Source organism: Colletotrichum orchidophilum (assembly GCF_001831195.1).
Source record: "Colletotrichum orchidophilum strain IMI 309357 chromosome Unknown Scaffold_8.1, whole genome shotgun sequence".
Classification (NCBI taxonomy): Eukaryota; Fungi; Ascomycota; class Sordariomycetes; order Glomerellales; family Glomerellaceae; genus Colletotrichum; species Colletotrichum orchidophilum.
This window is the reverse complement of record NW_019172964.1, coordinates 93,418-115,155: the sequence shown is the minus strand read 5'-3', so window position 1 is coordinate 115,155 and position 21,738 is coordinate 93,418. Positions and strand designations below refer to the sequence as shown.

Sequence of the window (21,738 nt, the reverse complement as noted above, 5' to 3'; positions counted from 1 at the left end):
AGAACACCCACCCAAAGAACCCGTTATCATGACCCGTCCGAGTGTGCCGAAGTTTTCGCTGATTTCACGCATATCACGCAACCAGACCTCGGCATGGACAGGCCCAATACCTCCCTCCTCCCTCGCCCATCTCATCGGGGTCCAGAACAGGGATAGAGAAGAAACCGTCTAAAACAAAGCGACCGACCGTAACCTTGCCATGCTTAATATCGCCTGGAAAGGTGTTGTAGCGTACGAATAGTGTCCGGCCCGTTTCACCAACTCAGACTGCACACCCTGGAACTGCTCCGTTTGACACTGTACCACTCCAGGCAACTCGACGAGACACATTGTCCATTGACTATCGAAAGATGGGCTTGCCGGCATGTCGCTGTCAAAGACGGGTCCCCACCAAAGAAATGGCCGGATGGTAAGTAAGGCCTAGACCCTTTCTCCATCCGTTGAAGAACATCACATCCATAAATCGTCATATGATCGTGAAGGCATGCATAAGACTCGCTTATCTGGCTTACAAGTCTTTTGTAAACAATGGCATTGGGAATCTCGGCAGATGTTATCGCGATGCTAGCTGAAAACCCCCCGATCGTCATATCTCTGCCGCGACTTGCTGAGCCTCGAACCAGGCCTCCAGACTTGTCCTAGGTGATCGCGAATGACCCAGTTACGGCCGATTACCAGGATCAAATGGCAATAATTCCCAAGTAGACCAACAACCCCGACATCGACGAAAAGATTTCAAATTTTGCCCACCCACAAGGGCTGTCCGAAAAAAGGCCACCAGGCATGACACCTGCTTCACCTACAAATCGGACGAGAGCGTCGGCATGTGGTGCCTTGTAGGGCTAAGATAGTCTCACATCGACCCTCCCAGAAGTGCCGATACGACGACGGTCACTGTCAACTACCGTTTCCACAATTACGACCGCTTCCATCACAAAGCATAATGACACACACTGTGCCAAATATCACGTATGCAAAATCTCACAACTCAGAAAACCCCCCGAATTGCCAAAGCCCATGGAACCCGCTTCTTGCTTGTTCCCAACTTGCCCTCCGATCCATCACATCATCACCCCTCCGCATGAAAGACTGCTCAAGACCATCCTGAGACCCGGAGCTCAGCCCTCCCGACCAAAGCTCGCCCGGCGGTCCCTGATCAACGCCAGGGCCGTGCGCTGACATTCCCAAACAAGCACCGAGTCAGAGTCCTGCCCTCCCTATCCGTACCTCTCACTAAATTCGGGTACAATTGTCTTATCTCTGGTTCGCCTTGGAAAAAAGTGGTTTCTTTGCAGGGAGGAGTTGACCTCCCTCTGCTCATCGACTCTACCATAAATAGAGTGACGTCTGAATGGTTGCATATAGAGGATGATGGTCACTGCGAATGAGCTTCGTTGAGTCATGAGGATGATCTTGAAGCGTGACAAGACCACCTCTACCAGAGTTTGTCAAAACGAGTAGTGGAAAATACCTGCAGCAGTAATCTCGTCAACGCGGTCGCGCTCACTCGTGATGACTGACCCATGGGAATGAGACCAGCTACCAGCCAAGAAATCTTGCCAAGAACCCATCCGTGGCGACTTGCCGTGTGGCACTAGACTTTCTTAGTCCCAAACACCATCCAGGAACAAAGGGCGGCGTCATGCTTTTCCGGGGCTCTCTCTCTCTCTTTCTCTCTCTCAGCCTCTCGATCTTCGCGACAAGTTACCATAGTAGTATGGCGGCCATAGGTTCATCTCTCCGGCGTGGCTTTTTTGCTAACGTTGAATGCCAACGTTACCAACCACCCGTTGCTCATTCTCTAAACCACATTCGGCTCTAAAATTGGAAAGCTCAGGGGTATGCAACAATCGACAATGGCGATTGACTTTGCCGCGGTCCCAGCCACTGACTGCCAGTAAAGGGGTCGCCCAGGTCCCTGGTTGGTGTGGGAAAAGCCACAAGCTGATTTAGTTTGGTTCCGCCGCGACTCAGCGCCGACCCGGCAGCTTGGGTCCATGGAACTAGTCGTTGCGAGATAAAAAATAAAAAAAAAGAGTTCAAGGCTCCGTCTCCTTCGGACCTCGGCGCCCGCGCCAAACGTCACCGGGTTTCGTGGGTTCGAGGGGGGTTTGCCACGGCCGTAGCGAACCCGGCCATCCCATGGCAGCGCCGAAACAAAGTCGCCGGCGGAGAGGCGGACGGGCCATACTTGTCTGATCCAAAGGCACCGAATGACCGGTTCCACAACCGCACCCGCCAAAGCCGCACTCCCTTCCCAACCCGAGCCGACGTCGGAGTCGTTCCGAATCTTGCCAGCGGATGCCTACCGTTGCCTTCTTCTTTCGTGCCTACACAGGCGAGCGTAATTATAGGTTCGCCTGGTAAATTTCGGATGCTTCGACCTGCGCCCTGGCAGGGATACGTCAGTCATCTCAAAATATAAGATTGACCCTGGTCAATCGATTCCAAACGCGGTACCGAACACTTGAGGCGAGTGACCCCTTGTTTCCATATCTTACGTCCGGCTCCCTCTCGGCAGACTCGGCCATCGGAAAAAAAACGTGGCCAAAGAGAATAAGCGTTTCTTCGTCGAAGGATTCCCACGATGCCGGCTGAGCTGCTGAGGCAGGTTAGAACGTCGTGAGAAGGTCTGCCCTCCGTGGGAACATGGTCGTTTGAAGAAGTAATCTCGACGTGGAGAACCCCTCGTCGACGAATGTCAGAGCCAAGACTCTCCACGTGGATCCACGTGCAACTTTGGGACCTGCCGGACAGGGACTCGCAGAGTGAACCTTCAGAAAGCCCCTGCACAACTGTCGGTGTCTATTTCCATGCAAGCGCTTTTCAAGCTCCATCAAGGTACGGATAGTCAGCGTCATTTCAGCAGCTGGCCTTCTACTTGTACTGGTGAATAATGTGTTTACCTGGAAACATCACTTCTCCGGCTTCTCCCCCCTTCATGATATGCGCGGTCAGCGAGCCCGCTAGGCCTAATTTCAATTAGTTGATCAAAACATACCATGCCGATCGGGAGTCAATATCGAAGTAGCGATGCGACTCTAATGCACGTGTTTGTATTCAGATCGATATCGACCTTCTCGTCCGGGCTGGGCCCTTTGTCCGATATTTACGACCGCTCCGCATCCAACGGCTCGTACTTGTGCAGCATTGGCCGGTGGGAAGAGGTTACATCGTCACATCGATAGGGACGGGGTAGAATGACCGATTTGGGCACCAGTGCCGCGGCAGTGAGGGGTTCGAGGGAAATGAACATCACCACCGTAAAAATGTCCCACCCATCACGAGTCCAATGTAGATCACGTTGTGGCTACTTCTTGTCACCTTCTCAATTCAATTGCAACTTGCTCTAATCTTGCTAGGCCTTGTTTCGTAGCACATCGTCAAGGTGAACCGGGGTCTGTTGTCTGGTTCGCTTCGTGTTGCCAAGAGAGGAGTTCATAGCTAGTTATCTTAAGTTGATGTAAAGGAATCACTTTAAATATCAACACCACTCGCCGTTCCTCTCGCAAGTAGCTGGTTTTCGTCTCCAGCAGCGCCGCTTTAGTCCTCTCGCTCGCCTGTCAATCCCTTTTTCTCTCCCTACGTGTGATCATCTCGCCACCACACTTCCCGCGTTGCGAAGAGCAGAAGACCCAGTCCCATCAACCATGAAGCCCACCAGCCTCAAGATGCTCCTCGCCGGAGGCGCCCTCTCCTCTGGCGCCCTGGCCCAGACGAGCGGCGACCTCACCATCCTGGCCATGAACGTCGCAGGCCTCCCCGAGATCCTCCAGAACAACGAGGTGCCCGGCGACAAGACGACAAACTCCCGAACCATTGGATCGGACTTTGCCAAGTACAACTACGACATCATCAATGTTCAAGAGGTACGTTGTCGAAAAAAGGCAGAAATCTATTCCCGACAGCTGAAAAGCTGCCTATTTCTGGTTGATCGCGTGAGCTGGGGGTGTCCAGGAGAAGCGCATGAGCCACCAGTTGCTCCCTACCTGCGTCAATGCAAGGACATCCACGACTCGCGATCCCAGCATTCCCATATGTCACTGTTTCAAGATTGAACTCTACTGCTATGATTAGCCGCGAACCTCTAGAAAATAGCAGAAAATAGCAGTAATAAAGACAACCATAACAAGAAACTCTACTGACAATGGCCCAAAATAGGACTTCAACTACCACGCCTACATCTACGAGATGGACACGCACCCCTACCGCACCGCGACCTCGGGCGGCGTCCCCTTCGGCTCCGGCCTCAACACCCTCGCCAACTATGACTGGATCAACTTCGAGCGCATCAAGTGGTCTACGTGCTCCGACGCCTCCGGCAACGACTGCCTGACCCCCAAGGGCTTCACCTTTATGCGCCTCCGCATCGCCACGGGCGTCTACGTCGACGTCTACAACCTCCACACCGACGCCGGCACCGAGGCCGGCGACGAGACGGCCCGCAACAGCAACCTTCAACAGGTCGCCGACTACATCGACACCTGGTCCGTGGGCAACGCCGTCCTCGTCTTTGGCGACACAAACTCCCGCTACACGCGCACCGCGGACAAGATTGGCGTCTTTGCCTCGCAGAACGGCTTGCGCGACGTCTGGCTGCAGCTCGAGCGCAACGGCGTCGTGCCCACCGTCGAGACGCTCTGCGACAACCCCAGCACCACAAACTACTGCGAGACGGTCGACAAGGCCTTTTACCGCGGCAACGCCATCCTCAGCCTCCAGGCCACCTACTTCAACTACGAGAGCAGCAAGTTCCTCCAGCCCAACGGCAGCATCCTCACGGACCACAACCCCATCACCGCAAACTTTACCTGGTCCCTCTCCTCCACCCTGCGCCAGTCCGACTACTCGGGCGGGCCCCACGGCGACGCCTTCTCCGACCTGCCCACGCTGGCCGGCAAGACGAAGCCCAAGGCCTCGGTGCTCACGTTCCGGGGCGCGGATCGACTCGACGCCGTCGCCCTCACGCTCGCCGACGGCACCCTCTTCAGCCACGGCGGCACCGGCGGCACGGCGACGTCGCTGACGCTGGCCGCGACAGAGTTCTGGACCGCCGCGAAGCTTTGCTGGGGCCAGAAGAACGGTGACACGCGCAACTTTTACATTCAGGCGACCACCAGCACCGGCCGCACGCTCTCGGCCGGCACGTCAACCGCGGACTGCCAGACGCACACGGCGCCCTCGGGGTGGCAGATTGTTGGCTACTTGGGACAGGACGGGGATGAGATTGATCAGTTGGCATTTCTCTATGCGCCGCAGTAGATGATGTGGTGACCGGCCTTTTTGGCCATTCTCTTTCTTAGTCTTGGTGGAGCTCGGCTATCAGATAACCGATGACAATTAACTTTAAAAAAAGATAATCCCACCGGTTTGTCTCTAATATACAGGCTATAATGACTTTTTCTCTGCCGATCTTGTCTTGTCTCCGTCCCGGATTCCCAATCATCCGTTGCACCGGACACCCATGATCAGCACCAGGGGGGTTCCATAAGGTAATCTCCAACACAGAGGACCTTGGAAACTGCTCAGTGCGGTGCGATTTCGTCGGAAAGGGGAAACCTTACAATCAGTCCATCAACCCCCGGCAACCACGCGATTCATGAAACAGAGTTTTTGCTCCAAGAGCAAAGCTGTCCAGATCGGCGGGAGCTTGATGCCTGATGTCTGTATGCGGCATAGCGCGTCAACTGCCTGTGGCAACGGAAATACAGACAGCGCCCCCCTTTCTAGAACGGCACGAACGGCTGGCCCTAGCCAGGTTTTGACTTGGGCTTTTGAAATTTCATCTTTGTCTTCTTTGTCAATCACTTGCCCCTTGTTGTGATTTCCTTCAGCGGTCTCTCGCTCGCCGTTGGAGCGACCGCCCGCTAGCTCCGACGGATAGTTGAACAAGGTGAGACATGCACCTGGCAGGAATATTCAGATACCGATCATTTTACAGTCCCCCGAATGAAAAGTCTAGGCCGTCGCGATGCCTCTTTTAATAAGGTAATAGTTCGTTGATCACTGGAAGAAACAAAGCCGGCTGATGGTAGACCATACGATATGCCCTTGCACCAGCCAATAAGCAAACAGAAGCGCCTCTTCCTATTTCATCCACAGATCAAGACCAGAAAAGATGATCTTCAGGGACCTGCGTCGGCCTCCAGAGCTAAGCAGACGAACACGCTCTGGCCACCACACCAGAGAGGCTCGCACGTCCGTCGCTCCGGTTTCCCGGCTTCGAAGATGTCTCATTTCCATGCGGCGGCCGCATTTTGGCATGAACCTGTAACAGGAGCCCGACCTGGTTTGAACTAAGCTTAAGAGAGCGGTGGCTTTTGACGAAAGAAGTCGATTGACCAAGGATGGCTGATCAAAGCCTAGACTCATTATCAAGGGCGTTCCTTGGGGCAGTAAGCTGGATTGAACGGCGTCGTCTCCAACTCACTCTAATTACCATTTGAGGGCCCGTGTGCAAGCCGCCAGCGAGCTTCGCAGCTGACGAACCGCGATTGTTATTAATGAGAGTTATAGAAAGGGGTGGCAAGATTCCTTCAGCCGGCCTCACCTAAAGTAGAGGTCAACCTCAAGTAGTCGCCACGGCGTTGGAATCCATCTTTTCTGGCGCAGCTGACGTAGAGCTCAACAGACATCTGCGGCACTAGGGTGGGGAGACCTCCTTGGCCGTACCTCTGCAGTTCTAATGCGAAGACCAAGGAGCCGCTACTGCAGATTTGAGAGTGCCAACAGCAATGAAGACCACCTTGACTAGGCCGAGATCCCCGAATGCCATAGCTCCTGGTAGCTCTGTCATCTCAATTCGACGAACCATCGTCAACATCTGATCAGCGCGAGGCTCGTTTAGCTCCGCGAGCTTGGACTCTCTGAGTGAGCGGTGGCGCCATTTTAACGTGGGATGCTCAATCGATATCCGAACGATGTGAGGAACAAGTGCTGCGGAGTGGACGGGGTAGTGAGCTTCTAGGGGTTTGCTCAAGGATCTCTTGATCGTGGTCGAAGCTGCGATAAAAACGTCATAGCACATTCCTTCGCTGCTGTAGTGCGAATGAACACCAATACTTCCCCTGCCTTCCAATCTGAGTGCGCGCTGACGACGCGTCTCTGTGATGAAAAGCGTGCCAACGGGGAGATTCGAACAACATCGCAGCAACAGCATCGAATCTGATCTTGTGAAAAAGTCCAACCAATGCCCTGGAGCCAACGCGACGCAGCGGTTGCCGAAGAACAGAGTTCAGCCAACTTGCGGAACATGACACGATGTACTACTAGCATGAGACGGCGTCGTGATGATTATAAGAGATTGGATGGGCGAATGGGAGACCAACGGAGCAGTTCGCCCACCACGCCCGCTACTCAAGGTTCAGCCGCTCCGGGGAAGCACGTCGCAAGCCCGCCCGAGCGCCAGAAGCGCGCCGGTCCTGCAGTCTGCAGGCGTTCCTGTCAACCTCTGCCAGGCCATCCGAACGTCGGTAATGCATCTCGTAGACGATTTATGACGGATTTGGAAGCTCGTCGAGATCATGAGGGAGTTTCGGAGCAGGAATAAGCAACAATTGCGCGTGAGGCGTCTAAGTCGGGTTCGTGATATTGAACATCCAGCTTCGCAGATGACATACAGCTGACGGGCTGGAAAGGGCGCAAAGAGGAGATGCCTCGGGTTGGTGCTGTGGCATTTGCAATCCAGGCCGGAAGACAGGATGCGCGTCGCTGTGCCTTGCTGCATGCTTAGCATGCATATAAGCAGTTCTCAACTTCGTGTCGAGGCAACATCGGACCCAAGAGCCAGGGACTAGTAAGAGAAGCCGAAGATCCCGGATGCTAGTGTACTGGAGAATCTCGGACCCCGCTGGGTACAATCGGCACCCTGGTGGACTTTGTTGGTGATGATAATGACGTGGTGGAGCATATTCCATTGCGGGCGAAATGTTTGCTTCCTGTTGGACTCTCTTCGTAAATGCGGGTGAGAATTGAGTAATAGTTGGCCGTTTGAGGAACCTCCTCCGGGCTCCTGGGATAGGCGATCGAGACCACCGCGGGAAGGGAGTATGCTACCGATCTACTCATAGATGAAGGACTCCCAGCCCGCATCTTGCCCCTCAGCTACCAAGGTTCGTCGTGTTGGACGAGGCTGATCGGCCTGGCCTGACGTGATGTTTGCTGGATCCAAAAAGCCACCGAGCAGTTGCTGGTCAACGGGAAAGGGATTGCGCTACGCCATCTTAGGTCCATCAACACAATCCAGAAGGAATCAAATGTCGTTGTAGTGTGAGTGTGGCAGCTCAAACACACGGCTTTGCATTACTTTCGACCGTATCCCCACGTGATGAGGCTGCTCGAAGGCGATGTCAAACACCCGAGTTTAAGCTATCCTTCTTGCTCACTGACATGATCCATTGGAAAATGCGCAGCCGTTGAGCAGCCGAGTCTGACGGGCACTAGACATGAGAATGAACTTGATTGGCAGGCTCCCCAGCTTACCAATCGAGCGGGTACCTCCTTGAGAATGCAAAGCAATGAGTCGCGAGTCGTGACCGTTAATTGGGACAGCTTCATTCCTCAGATTGCCCTCAGAATGCGTAATGGGACAACGAACTGTCTTCAGAGCTCTTCATGGAGCGGGACAACTGCAAACCAATCGAAAGCGCGCAAGTTGAATGCTGGGCACTGGCCAGGGAGCATGGGCTTTGAGAGTTTGATCTGGCTCATGGCCTAGGCTAGGGAGCCCCTGGTTGTGTACGTATTGGTGCTGCAGACAGCGAGTCGGAATCCCTCTTCCTTTGCTTCAGCCCGGTCACTGTGGATAGGTAGTACGACAAAAATTATTCAAAGGGCGTGGGACCTCGATATTTTCTGTATTATCGGTTCAGATAGAAATGAAAAGAGGAAGGTCTCTTGGTGGGCTGTTGCCTCGAAATCAGCTCGTTGGTGCGTGACGAATCTAATTAACTCGTTGTCGTCGTGATCGCGCGTATGCCATCTGTGGACATGGCTACCGCATCCGTTTAGACGAATCGACATGCCACGCGACCTCGTGTATGAGAGAAGCTAGAGAGGGGCACCGCTAGGAATGCAAGGCAAGGATTCTCCTCAACGGTAAAGAGTCTATTCGTACAGCCTGAGAGACCGTTAGACGAGCCGTTACGATCAAGCCGGTGTTGACAGTGTTGTGATTTCTAAGTTCTTCCGTTGTAAGTGAGCGGGTCAAGTTGCGGGTCGCTCAGGTCGGCCAAGGGCTGAAATTTGCTGCCGGTCAAGGATGAGCAAATGAGGGCATGATATCTTTGTAACCGTACCCGTTTACAGTTGGGTGATCCGGCACGCCGGTCAATGTGATATGAAGCTCCCCGGTCACCGCTGCAGCATTGGAAATGAGGGACCTTTGAGGACGCCCGGCGAATCCCGGCCACAGGTAGGGAATTACTACAAGGGTTCGACTCTTCGTCGTGAAGCATGTTCAACCGTAGTAATTCTAGATCTGTATGCTCTTCTCAAGTCTTTGTACGCTTGGGTTGAAGAAGGCATTCGGATTCCAGACGTGCTCGCTGAAAAGACCTGTTGATATGGGTCAAGAGAGAGGTGGCACCAAGGTTGACAATAGCTTGCCTAGCGTGGACGGCCGAGATTTCGCTGCATTGCTTGAAGCTGGGACGGGATCAAAGCCTGGTACCGGCACAACAGGGACCACCCACTCCACGAGCACACGAGGTCTTCCGCCTCAGTGGGTTAAGTGGTGCGAAGACGGTCCGCACGTGCCTGCAACGAGGCTTGAAGACAGGGGCCGTTCCAGTTTGCTCTCTTCTCTTCCCAAAAGGTGTGTACCCCGGCAGCCTGGCCCGCAGCAAGGCAACGAGAACTGAATCGAGCAGCCCGGGTGAACCGTGAAGGGCAGGTAGGGGGATGCAGAGGCTATAGCCGGAAAAGGGTGCAGTAGCGCCGCTGCGGCGCTGCAGTGGGAACACTACTACCTAGGAACTGGATGCCGGAGGTTGCTCACCAGCACCAGCACTAGCATCAGCACCTCCGTTTCTCAGCGACTCGACTGGGACAAGTACTCGAAGCCTCGGAATTCCAGTGTGTGTCCTGGCTTGTTGGAAGATGCCTCTGCTGTCTGGATATGGGCAAGTAATGACCCGAGCTTGCAGGGCCAAGAGCAGGCCAGGCACGGGGATCCGGATAGCGGCGGTGGACAGCGGGGGGAATGGGTCAAAGACTGGGAGCTGGAACCAACTGGCTGGTTGATAGACCGTTGTCCAACGGGTATGAGGCCAGCGAGATTGACGAGACACCCTGTCCGGACTCCTCTTCTTTCCCCTTGTGCGGTAGCCGGCCCTCGCCTCTTGTCCGTTGCAACTTGCAACTTCAGACGACTGGGGCATGCAGGGCTTCGGATGGTGGCCGCTCCGCCAGGTAAGGTACCCGGTGACGTGGAATACGGGCCATGCAGCCCTTCTCGACGATGGGGCGAAAGATCGCAGCTGTTGGCGACGACTTGAAGTGTGATCCGAGGGGCATCTGAGGGGCGAGATGGAGCTGGTAACGGGGCTTGGTGAGCGGCAAAGGCCGGTGAACTAGAGTGACGACGGGCTATCCGAGCTTGGCTGAAAAGATGCTGCCAGTCTTGGACGTGATACAAGTTGTATGTCGTCGTTGGTCAGCCATTGAAGCATCCGCTTCCACGCGACCATCAGCCAGAGTTGTACAGGCGGCAAAGGTTGCATTGAGGAATCACAAGCAAGGTAGATAATAATTAAGGTCGGGTGCCTCAGGGCAGGGCAAATAAAGTACCCAACTACAGATACGTACCAAAAGTAGGAACCTGGAAGTGTACGGATTACATAATGCAGTGTTGGTTGGCCAGGGCAGGTGTGCACCTCGAAAAAACCGCAACGGGCCTTGAGGAAGGTGAAGGAAGGTGCGAATATCATTCCTGCCAGACTGGAAGCTGGAGACATTGTGAACATTTGCCTCAGGCTTTACTTCCCCTTCCAGTGACCACAACCACACGAGAGGACGTTGCCGCCAAGACCAACTTCCTCCTCCTCCGCCTCAAAGTCTCACAGTCGCATCACCACCTGAATTCCACAGCCACAGCCACCGCCGCATTCGCCTCTTCATTTGTCTCTTGCTCACCTCCACGATACTCGCCTGACGAGTGCCTCCCGCTATTGAAAACACCGCAGGATTTATACCCGACCACTCGCCGCATCGTGCAGCACCTCGGAGATGAGGCGCGCAACGGTGGGCGGCCCGGCATGAAGTGACATATCATGGAATAAGCAAAGAAGAATTCGGCCATCACTTCGAATGCGACATCAACACCTTGAATAAGCAATCAATCAAGCCGTGCTTTCAACTTTGCCACCGCGAGACTGGACAGTGGCAGATGTCTAAATTGGATGTACCGTTGCCCGACGTCGAATGGAAGATTAGGCCGCGAAGCGTTGCTCTGAACCAAACTTGCACCCCCGGCGCATGCAACATCGTAACCGAACATTCAGTATCCGAACCATACCAGCCAGCCCTTCCTCTGCACATGCGCCAAACAAACATGGAATAGCATGGTATGACGCCAATTGCAGGTAGACGCATGAATCGCTTCTATCCAGGTCGTCCGTCACACATATCACGCACCTCGCATTGCGCCGTGCATGCTACGGATACTTATTTCCATCTTCACCAGCCGCATGTCTCTTTACAGAAGTCGCCCGGCGTTCAATGCTGATTGGTACCCGATACTGGCCGTGTGGCTTATTATCCCGGCCACCTGTATGTTGGTTGAGCCTATTCTTACATGTTTGAACGAAGAGCGCGCGCCCGCTTCATCGGCTGCTCCAATCCAAATTTGCCAAACGGCTCAACATGACCCAGGTGGCATAAAGCTCAGAGACACCTGATCAAGACTGTCTCTGGCTGCTCTGCCCTGGCGAGCACGGCACCATGGGCCAGCCTCATATCTGGAACGAGCCACACTAGAGCCGAGAAACAGTCTTAGATGAGGCCACATCTATGGCTGACGGCTTGTGGACAGCCCACGCCAGCGACTCAGAAACATCTGCGTTTGCTTGTTGATCAATGGCCACCCATTTTTTGGCGGTCAAGTACGGATACGCGCTTCAGACAACGGCTGTGCGGGTGTAAACGATCTGGGCTTGCGTCCTTGTTGACCGCAACGGAGAACATGAACTATTGCGGCACCGTCCAGATTCACTCAGTCAGGATGGGGAGAGCATCAGTGCTAGGAGAGCGTCCAACTCCAAGCTAGCAGCGCGAAATAATAGCGGCCATCGACACATGCTGACAGTAGTGCCTTGAGAGACACAAATCGCAGCTAGAGCTGCCCTGCGCTCTTAGTTAGCTCTTCGCAAGTTCGCCCTGTGGTACGGCTGACGAGAAACCAAGACCAAGTGTCAACGAAGACGTCAACGTATGAGAAGCAACGTGCGTACAGAAAAATACATGGTTTATGGTCAAGCGCAACCAAGAACAGGATGACTTGACAGCTGTGCCTGGCTTGACTCGCACAAAAATGCGCCCACTCATCATTGTCTGGTTGCTGGGGCAAGACAAGCAACAAAAGACCTACCAACCTTGTCATGTTAAGCGGGCGTCTAAGAAGTAGCATGCCGGCGCGACTCATCATGTCTCCGCTGGCGCTCTTTGTGGAGAGTCGCTTACTGGAAGACGACAGCGACTAGCATTCGAGACAGCTCGATAGCAAAGTGCCATGGAGCAGGGCAAGTACATCGAGGTCTGTGGATTCTGCCCGATTTGAGAGGGGGACCGCGGCCGAAAAGGGTGAGTCCGAGTATTTGTATTGACTGGATATATGGGAACGGTGCGGCATATCCACCCTCTTCTGCTGCTTCGGATCCCGATACAAGCATCATGGCACAACCCCAGACCCCACGAAAAGATGAGAACGCGAGTTTCCGGTATCTCACTGTGAAGTGTGAAGAGGGCACGACACTCGGGTTGTAGTTCTTCTCGCCCGCCCGCCGGCGACGATCAATGTCAAAATAAGCCAGAACATGTCTGACGTCTGCACAAAAATCGAGGAACGACGGTTAGCCGACCACGCCCGCATCGGCTGATACTTGGTCTGCGTAAGTAGACTTCCGCGCTCGGCAGCAACCCGGGCCCGTGGTCCTATGCAAGACCCGTGGGTGGTCTGGCATGATCACAATGTGCCTCGACTCGGGGGCAGGCAGCTAAGATGATTCTCGAATCGTCGTTCGTTGACACGACCGGCCTGAATAAACAGTCGCCGGCGCGGTTGCTTGGGTAGACTGGGCCTACGCCATAGGGGAGACGGAAGGCATGGCAAGGCAGTCCAACGCAAGCGAGCACGACCGAGCCTCGCGTGGGAGCCGCACATCACATCATCCATTCACAGATATCGATTAGCTCAGCACTGGTGACCAAAAACTCTTCGCCATGGTCAAATCACCATCGACATCGCTTCCGACAACCAGGAGCCTCCGACGCCATGAGCTAGTCCGCAAACAGAATGGAGACTGGAGGCGTTGGACCCGGCATCTTGGGGGAGGGTGCGATAACGAGGGGCAGGGCGCCAGGGCCGAGACCGCGAGAACTCAAGACCTAGATATCCGAGAAGGAAGCAGAGCATGGTGGTCCAAATCCCCGCCAGAAAGGAGCTTTGTGGATAGATTGGTCTTCATCCGCATCGTTGGGGTATGATCGTTTACGCTGCGCAACATACTTTGACTTCCTTGACCTTGCCCTGAGCTGAGGTGATCTGTCGTTCGTCGTATTCTCCCTGGCAAGCGGAACCTGCCCTGCAGGCGGCAAACAGCAAGGGAAACGAGAAGGAGACGGAGGCAACGCCACGGACTCTGTTCGAGGGCTCAGACGACGTGTCGGCGCCCCGAACAACCGCCCGTGAGTCTGACCAAAAGATCAGAATCAGGACGATGGATTAATGGCAGGCTTCAGCGTGGATGCAAAAGTAGGGGAATTTGCCAGGTGGCCGCGACGGCTTGCCCCTGGTCATTAAGTTATCAACCACCAACCAGGCTTCCTCAACGACACCTGGGCGTAATTGATCACTGGAGACCCGCGGAGACAAGAGGGAAAGACAATGCGCGCGGCCCAGGATGGGTATCCTCCCTAGCCCTAGACTAAAGGCCGGGAGAGACCCCGTCGTTCACTAAATGCCCCCCTTGTCGATGGGCCTGGCTCCCAGGCCACCCGCTCCAGGTACATATTTGCGATTTTGGCGCAATTGATTTTTGTCAGCGGGACCGGTTGGTCCTCACTCCTGAGTGCACGCCCAAGGGCGTGTCGTGCGAGGGTCTCGAACTCTCGATACCGGGTGAGGGGGACAGAGGGAGCTGGGCGGGAAGAAAAAGAAAGAAAAACAGGAAGGAAAACGTCACGTCGAGCAAGGGCAAGGAGCAGACCGTTAAGGTGGGAGGAGGGACCGCTGGGACCAAGCCGCGGCGAGCAAGGGGTCGCCGACGGTCGAACCCAGGCCACTGACGCAGCAAGTGTGCGAATCGCACTTTTTGACTGACGAAGCAGGCAGCAGACGGCCAAAGTATTAGGCTCACCTTACCTCGCCTTGGGGATACATGTGGGCAAGCAACACGGAGAGAAGGCCAAGGAGGAGGTGGAGCTGGGGACAGAAGGGTTACCTCGGGTTGGAACGTCGACACAAAGATTGAAGGGATCGTGGATTCCAACGCAGGAGGGGGGGGGGATTGGACAGAAAGGGTAACGGCCTCTGGATGGATAAGTATTCTTGACCTGCCGAGTCTCATTCGCACCTTGCACTTTTGGTGGCGCAGTCCGTGAGGGGAGAGTCAGTGAGAGCACCAGAGCTTTGGCAGGAAGTTGCCGTCTGCGCAAGAAAGTAACAGACGGAGTTCAAGGTGCGGCAGGAGATAATCACCGTGGTGGCGGCAGATGTCGACGACGGCAACATCGCGGCATGTCGACGAGTAATGCAAGAGCGTTGCTGGCGGCCCTCGAGTAGGAAGTCTCGAAAGAAGTCCACGGCGTCACCAAGAACTTCTCGGTTGCTGCCCACTGCTGCCGTCGTTCAATATTGCATTCTCCCATCGGCAGCTGTCGTCTGATGCTGCAAACCACAATCCGAGCGCATCGTCGTCGCCCAACACCTCACCTTGCGGTCCGCCTTGCGAAATCGTGGCCTCGAGTATCTGACCTCGCCTGGCCGGCCCCGTCGCGTCAAATCTGTTGCAATGGCCTGGCCTTCCACGAAAGGTGGGCGGCAGGCAAAGACACAGCCGCGCGCACGGCATCTCCAGTCGGCCACTCGCCGATCCCCGTCACCATTTCATTGCATCAGTGCGCTCGGTTTTTTTGCGCCTCCAAACCTCGCGGGTCACAGCACCGTCCGAGGACCGTCCAAGGTGCAGAGGCCTCGATGATGATGCAACTTTGGCCGGTACTACGCAGTTCATCAGTCGCATTGCACTAGTCCCTCAACACTTCTGCCTCGTCTCTTCCGGCTGCCATCAAAGAACCCGTCGTGGTCGTCTTCCTGATCTCTTTGGGTGTTAGGGCGATCAAGCTATTGTCTGCAGCTCACCTCGCCGCTGTGCTGCATTGCCGACCCCTGCCTGGCTCCGATACCGTGCAAACTGAGAGAGGGTCGAGTTTACTAGGAGCCACCGTGCTTTGGTGAAGGGGGAGGAAGGGGGGGGGATACGGGACGGAACCTGCGTCTGGGTCCTGCGTCCGCGGCGCCCCGGCCGGCATCTTGTCTGTCTTGCCTGTCTGCTTGTCACACCCCCAAGACAATACAGAGTCACATTCGCTCGAGTTTCACTGCATATGCACATGCATCAGGTACGAACGAACATCACAACTATTGCATTCCTCGCGCCTTCTCTCAATCTTCTCCGCATTCTCTCTTTCCCCGTCCTTCCCTGGCGCTTCGCCAACTTCCTGCATACATAGTACGGAGGACACACACACCTGAACGGGGAGAGGTCATTACGGCGGTGACGTGCCTACCCCGTCCCTCTTGACGGAGCATCTCCCCTCGTGCTCCGTAACGCTACTAATCACCTATCCGATCGGATCCATGCCTCTGCTTTCCTCGCCTGTTATTCATCCATCCTATCCGCACCACGAACGCGCGAACCGGCTGCTAGGGCTTTTCTGTTCTTTCTTTGTTCCCTTCAAGGGCTCCAGGGTCGCATGTAGCCGTCCCTCGGGAGACAAGCGACGCCAGACTGACGCACGATACATCAAGCTTGCCTCCGTCGCAAGCCCAGCCAGTCCTCGAGCAGCACGCTACTCTTCTAGTCTGGCGGGCGGCCACAACTGATCTTCAACGTCGACAAACCGCCCAAAAGAAAAGTCAGAAAATAAAACGAAGACCCCCCCGTCGAGCAAGGTACGTACGCTACAGGGAACGAACAATGTGGTGTGTGGCACGGTACATCCACTCATCCATCCCTCCATCCACACACCCTCCAAAGTTCCCGGACGCTTGGCCTGGCTGCTCACCCCCTCCACTTCCCTAGGTACTACCTACGTGATCGTCCCTCGCTTTGGGCACTCACATGGTGCCCTCTTCTTGGGCTCCCGAAACCTTGAGTCAAGCCCTGGTCCTGGTATGCAGCTATCCACTATTAGCACGGGCAAGGATCCCTCCAACACGTCCGTCCCAGGGCTATGACATTCCTGCTATTCCTATTCCCCTCCCACATCAATGCCCATCATCTCCTCCCTACATTCCATAACTTGCACGTCTTCCCATCAAAACCACCTTGCACACAGGCCAAGCGGGCTGTTCTTCTGTTCACTTCTTCCGCCGTCAACTGACTGTCAACATCAGCTTGACAGCTTCGATCCGGACACCTGACTGCAACATCAACCCACTCGAAGTAGGGACTTGCGACTTGCGACTGTTATTCAAAGGAAGGACACTACGCCTGAGGCGCATCTTGGTTCGACCCGACCTTGCGTGAACGAAGCATCGGCACCCATTGACCTATCCGATACCCGCACGAGGCCACAGCAGAGGCGCAGCAGTACGATTTCGTATTCGAGGGATAGGTTGGACCTGACTTAACGACTGCATCGGACCTGGACCCGACTGAGGAGGCGGCCTCGAACCCGACAATTATTAACCGCGCGCACACCGCTTACACGACGGCTGCCCATGCTTTTCTACGAGATTTACCAGCAGCAGCCATGGTAATGCTGAGCGACCATTCCATGCGTGCCAGCCTCCAAGTGGCCCCTCTCAAGCTTCACAAATCCAGGTCTTGCGATGCTCTGTCTTCGAAACAGGATCACTACAAGTCGAACCCAGCATCACACATGACACCACCCGCGACACCCAATGGCTCGCAGGAAGACCTGGCAGCGGACCAGCTGCCGCCGCCGGTCTTCCACAACTTCCTGCGAGCCTTTTATCCTTTCCATCCAAGCTACGCCATGACCGACTCGAGCGTTACTCTCCCATTGAACGAGGGAGATGTTATCCTGGTGCACTCAATTCATACCAATGGATGGGCCGACGGAACCCTGCTGGTATCAGGCGCAAGGGGATGGCTTCCGACAAACTACTGCGAGGCATACGACCCGGACGAGATGAGGAACCTTTTGAAAGCACTGCTCAACTTTTGGGACCTTCTGCGAAGCACATCCATCAACGACAGCGAGATTTTCGGAAACCAAGAATTCATGAAGGGTATCATTGCCGGAGTACGCTATCTTTTGGTAAGCCTTTTGTTTTGCTCTGTGCTACGTCCTGGCCAGCTTCGTTTTACTCACCAAACAAAAGGAACGCACGCACTGCTTGACCAGGGAGTCGGCTATCATCACCCGCAATGAAAGCCTGCGACGCGCACGCAAGACTCTGCTATCAGAGTTGTCGGCCTTGGTGAAGACTGCAAAACGTTTGCAGGAAGCCCAGAAGGGCGCCAGCCAGTCAAAAGAAGATGTCAATGATATCATTGATGAAATGATCCTGAAGGCTTTCAAGATTGTCACCAAGGGTGTAAGGTTTTTCGACATCCTCGAGGATGATCGCAGGCAACGCGCTCCCGCAGTGACTGTAATGGCTACCGTCATTGAGGAATCCTACATCCCACCGACGCCACCTGCAGATCAGATCAAGTTCGATGCAACTCATAATGCAGCTTCCCGAGGACCGACAAACGTCACACCCACCCGGGGTACGCCCTCGCAATCAAGCAATGCGGCACAAACGTCGAACGCACCGAATAGCAGGCGACTTTCGACTCTCCAGTCTCCCGCTAGTCCCAACTCGCACCGCATGTCTCAGAATGCCAAACGGCTGTCATCCAGCATCTCACATCGCGTCTCATTGGCTGGCCCTTCTCCGCTGTCAAGACCGCATCACCTTGTCTCGGAACGCCTCAACAAAAGCCACGATACGTTCTTGTCCCACCTGGGCTCCTTCATTGGCCGTCTGCACTTGCAGTCCCAGTCTCGGCCGGAGTTGGCCTTCGCCATTAAACTCTCGGCGACGTCTGGTGGAGAACTGTTGGCTGTTGTTGACATCGTCTGCGACCAGACCACCAGCTCTGACATGCTGCTCCGGGCAAGGGATATGATGTTTGAGCGCATTCGGGAACTGGTAACAGCAGCAGGTCAGATTATTCGACATGCAGCATTCCAGGACGCCGACGTAATCATGCCCCAGGATAACAGCTTGCTGCTGATGGCTGCGACGGGCTGTGTGAAGGCCGCCGGCGAGTGTGTAGCCAAGACCAAGTGGGCGATTGAGCGTGTGGGTGACTTTGAATGCGAGTTTGAGGCTGGCGAGCTGGGCATCGATCTCAGCGTCTTGGACGTTGCTCTTGAGCCGCAATACCGTCGACCATCAATCGCACCATCCGTTGCAGAGACGACAACGACGGAGGCGACCAGTGTAGCGGGGTCGACGAGGAGCTCTGACTCCGCTCAGTCCGTTGTGCCGCCAACGCCCCCCCACCACCAGCAACGGCCGAGTCTCGTCGCCAACGACAAGCCACTGCCTCAACTACCGCCGGTCGATGGCACTGAACCACACGGTCATAGACGTCGGCCCTCGTCTCAGAACTCTTCTGCACCCAACTCGCGACCGTCTTCAGCCAATAATGACAATGTTGCGGGCATGGTGTCTTCAGTATCGTCGATGCGGCCGACGCTCCCGCCTCTCCCCAAACTGTCTACATCCCTGCTCCCGGGAGATGAGTACAGCCCCATCGAAAACCAGGATGGCGACTACAACAATTCCTCCCGTGTTGACAGTATGGTTGCCTCGAGCGCCGGCAGCAGCAGCACTTATCTCAGCCGAGACTCCGAGGCCAGCTTGGTCTCCCAAACATCTACGCGCGCAACCACTCCGGATCACTCTCTGGCACCAAAACTCAAGCCGTCCATGTCAGAGCTTAGCAACGCCGGAAGCGCAAACGCCAACAACGAAGAAGTCGACGATGTCGAGTCTAAGATGCTTGAGAGGACATATGCGCACGAACTCATTTTCAACAAAGAGGGCCAAGTCACTGGAGGCTCACTTCCGGCTCTTGTCGAGCGCCTGACAACACACGAATCTACTCCCGATGCGACCTTCGTTTCAACCTTCTATCTCACATTCCGATTATTCAGTAGCCCTCTCAAGCTGGCTGAGACTCTCATCGATCGATTCCACTACGTCGCCGAGGCTCCTCATATGGCCGGCCCAGTCAGGCTGCGTGTATACAATGCTTTCAAGGGTTGGCTCGAGTCGCACTGGCGCGACGAGACGGACCGTGAGGCCCTCAGTCTCATTGGGCCGTTCGCGGAGTACGAGCTCGGCGCGGTGTTGCCCTCCGCTGGTCGGCGACTTCTGGAACTTGCCCAGCGCGTTGCCAAGGACATTGCCCTCGTCCCACGCCTTGTGTCTTCCATGGGAAAGACAAACACGTCCATTGCGCAGTACATCCCGGCCGACACACCGCACCCACCTTTGGCGCTCACAAAGAGCCAGATTCAACAGCTATTTACGTGGAAGAACGGAGGCGGCAATCCTACCGTCTTGGACTTCGAGCCACTCGAAATCGCCCGCCAGCTCACCATTAGGCAGATGAACATTTTCTGCTCCATCATGCCCGAGGAGCTACTTGCATCGCAGTGGATGAAGAAGGGCGGTGTCGACGCACCCAATGTCAAGGCAATGTCGGCTCTGTCCACTGACCTATCCAACCTCGTCGCCGAGACGATCCTGCAGCACTCGGAAGTCAAGAAGCGTGCCGCTGTTATCAAGCAGTGGATCAAGGTTGCTCATCAATGTCTTGAACTCCACAACTATGACGGCCTGATGGCCATTATTTGCAGCTTGAACAGCAGTACGATCAGCCGTCTTCGCAAGACCTGGGACATTGTTTCTGTCAAGCGCCGTGAGATGCTTCGCACTCTACAGGCAATCGTCGAGCCTGCACAGAACAACAAGATGCTGCGGACTCGTCTGCACGACCACGTTCCTCCTTGCTTGCCCTTCCTTGGGATGTTCCTTACGGATCTGACATTCGTCGACATTGGCAACCCTGCAACCAAGCAAATCCCAACCCTTGGTGGCGATGGTTCCGAGGAGAACGGCGGTGGTCTTACCGTCGTCAACTTCGATAAGCATACGCGCACTGCCAAGATCATCGGGGAGCTTCAACGATTCCAAATTCCGTATCGCTTGACAGAGATCCCCGAGATGCAAGATTGGATGGCGGCGCAGATTGTGCGCGTCCGCGAGAGCGACCAAGGTAATGTCCAAGTCAGCTACTACCGAAAGAGTCTACTCTTGGAGCCCAGGGAGCTGGCGGTGCGAATTCCCATTGAGCCCCAGACCAGCAACACTAGCACCCAGGGCCGCGGCGATCTCTTTGGCTGGATGAGCCGAGATCGAGGCGCACCGACACCTACCCCCATGTGAGGCAACGGACGAAGCGTTCTGCATCGCGACAATTTTTCTTCGAACGGGGAACAACATTCCCACATTTCCGGCGACATATTTACCCCTTATTCTCCTTCACTTTTGATACCCAATTTTTCTAACCTCGCGTCGAGGTATTATGTCATGAAAAGTTCTATCCTCAAGATAGCACTTCACGCGGCGTTAATCTGCTTTCTTGCCCTGTACTTCTCGTCTGGGCTTGAGGCCTCATCCGCCGGGACCGTGAACAGGCGGCGCTGGAACCGAGTTGTCACATTTTTTCTGCATGATGGGAAATATCTCATTCTCCCTTGTTCGACAGCGACCAGAAGTGGTTTGTTTGTGGATGTCGGAGTTATGGACACTTCTTGTTTGGATTCGACCTTCACTCGCTCAAGAGTGAGCTGGAGGAAGGACGTCTTGTTCCACTTTGTATCCTACTTTTTGTGGTTTTGGATGGTGGATGGTCTTTAGATGGATGGACGGACTGGAGTTGTGGGTATACCAGGCCAGGCCCTCGTGTCTATGTTGGACACCGGCGTCACTGTTAGATGGTGCGGCAGGCTATTCTCCGGCGTCTAAAAGGTCCAAAAGTGTACAATGTATATGTAGGCTAATCTGCACGACGCCTCTGTGGATGAGGCAGGGACAGACATCATGAATAGGATACGCATCCTGATGACGAATCAATGTTCAGAACCCATTAATTACCGCACTTGCTTGTGAAGTAGCGTTCCAGGATGACTCAGTGTGATGTTTGACGTTTGTTTATTCGTTCCCACCTTTGGGTTGTCCAAAGGCCTCAACCCCCCACATCGCGA

At 54.9% G+C, this 21,738-nt stretch overlaps 6 protein-coding genes across 6 annotated transcripts; 5 read left to right on the top strand and 1 right to left on the bottom strand.

Annotated features, from left to right (window-relative positions):
- Window positions 1-2,409: 2,409 nt before the first annotated feature.
- On the bottom strand, window positions 2,410-2,757 carry CORC01_01486 (uncharacterized protein; the record flags this gene model as incomplete). The annotated part of the gene is made up of 1 exon (XM_022613141.1): window positions 2,410-2,757. A coding segment is annotated over one exon (348 nt), but the record flags the coding sequence as incomplete, so codon positions are not given.
- An 893-nt stretch (window positions 2,758-3,650) lies between these two features.
- Window positions 3,651-5,262, top strand: CORC01_01485 (endonuclease/Exonuclease/phosphatase; the record flags this gene model as incomplete). The annotated part of the gene is made up of 2 exons (XM_022613140.1): window positions 3,651-3,869; window positions 4,162-5,262. The coding sequence occupies 2 exons, from the start codon at window positions 3,651-3,653 to the stop codon at window positions 5,260-5,262; spliced, it is 1,320 nt and encodes a 439-aa protein (XP_022480239.1).
- A 4,301-nt stretch (window positions 5,263-9,563) lies between these two features.
- CORC01_01484 (uncharacterized protein) lies at window positions 9,564-11,264 on the top strand (the record flags this gene model as incomplete). The annotated part of the gene is made up of 3 exons (XM_022613139.1): window positions 9,564-9,814; window positions 9,935-10,260; window positions 10,993-11,264. The coding sequence occupies 3 exons, from the start codon at window positions 9,564-9,566 to the stop codon at window positions 11,262-11,264; spliced, it is 849 nt and encodes a 282-aa protein (XP_022480238.1).
- A 3,963-nt stretch (window positions 11,265-15,227) lies between these two features.
- Window positions 15,228-15,416, top strand: CORC01_01483 (uncharacterized protein; the record flags this gene model as incomplete). Its single annotated transcript, XM_022613138.1, has 1 exon — window positions 15,228-15,416. One exon carries the CDS (start codon window positions 15,228-15,230, stop codon window positions 15,414-15,416), a length of 189 nt encoding a protein of 62 aa, XP_022480237.1.
- Window positions 15,417-17,193: 1,777 nt separating this feature from the next.
- CORC01_01482 (RasGEF domain-containing protein) lies at window positions 17,194-20,917 on the top strand (the record flags this gene model as incomplete). Its single annotated transcript, XM_022613137.1, has 2 exons — window positions 17,194-17,724; window positions 17,789-20,917. 2 exons carry the CDS (start codon window positions 17,194-17,196, stop codon window positions 20,915-20,917), a joined length of 3,660 nt encoding a protein of 1,219 aa, XP_022480236.1.
- Window positions 20,918-21,203: 286 nt separating this feature from the next.
- Window positions 21,204-21,320, top strand: CORC01_01481 (uncharacterized protein; the record flags this gene model as incomplete). Its single annotated transcript, XM_022613136.1, has 1 exon — window positions 21,204-21,320. One exon carries the CDS (start codon window positions 21,204-21,206, stop codon window positions 21,318-21,320), a length of 117 nt encoding a protein of 38 aa, XP_022480235.1.
- Between the last annotated feature and the right edge of the window lie 418 nt (window positions 21,321-21,738).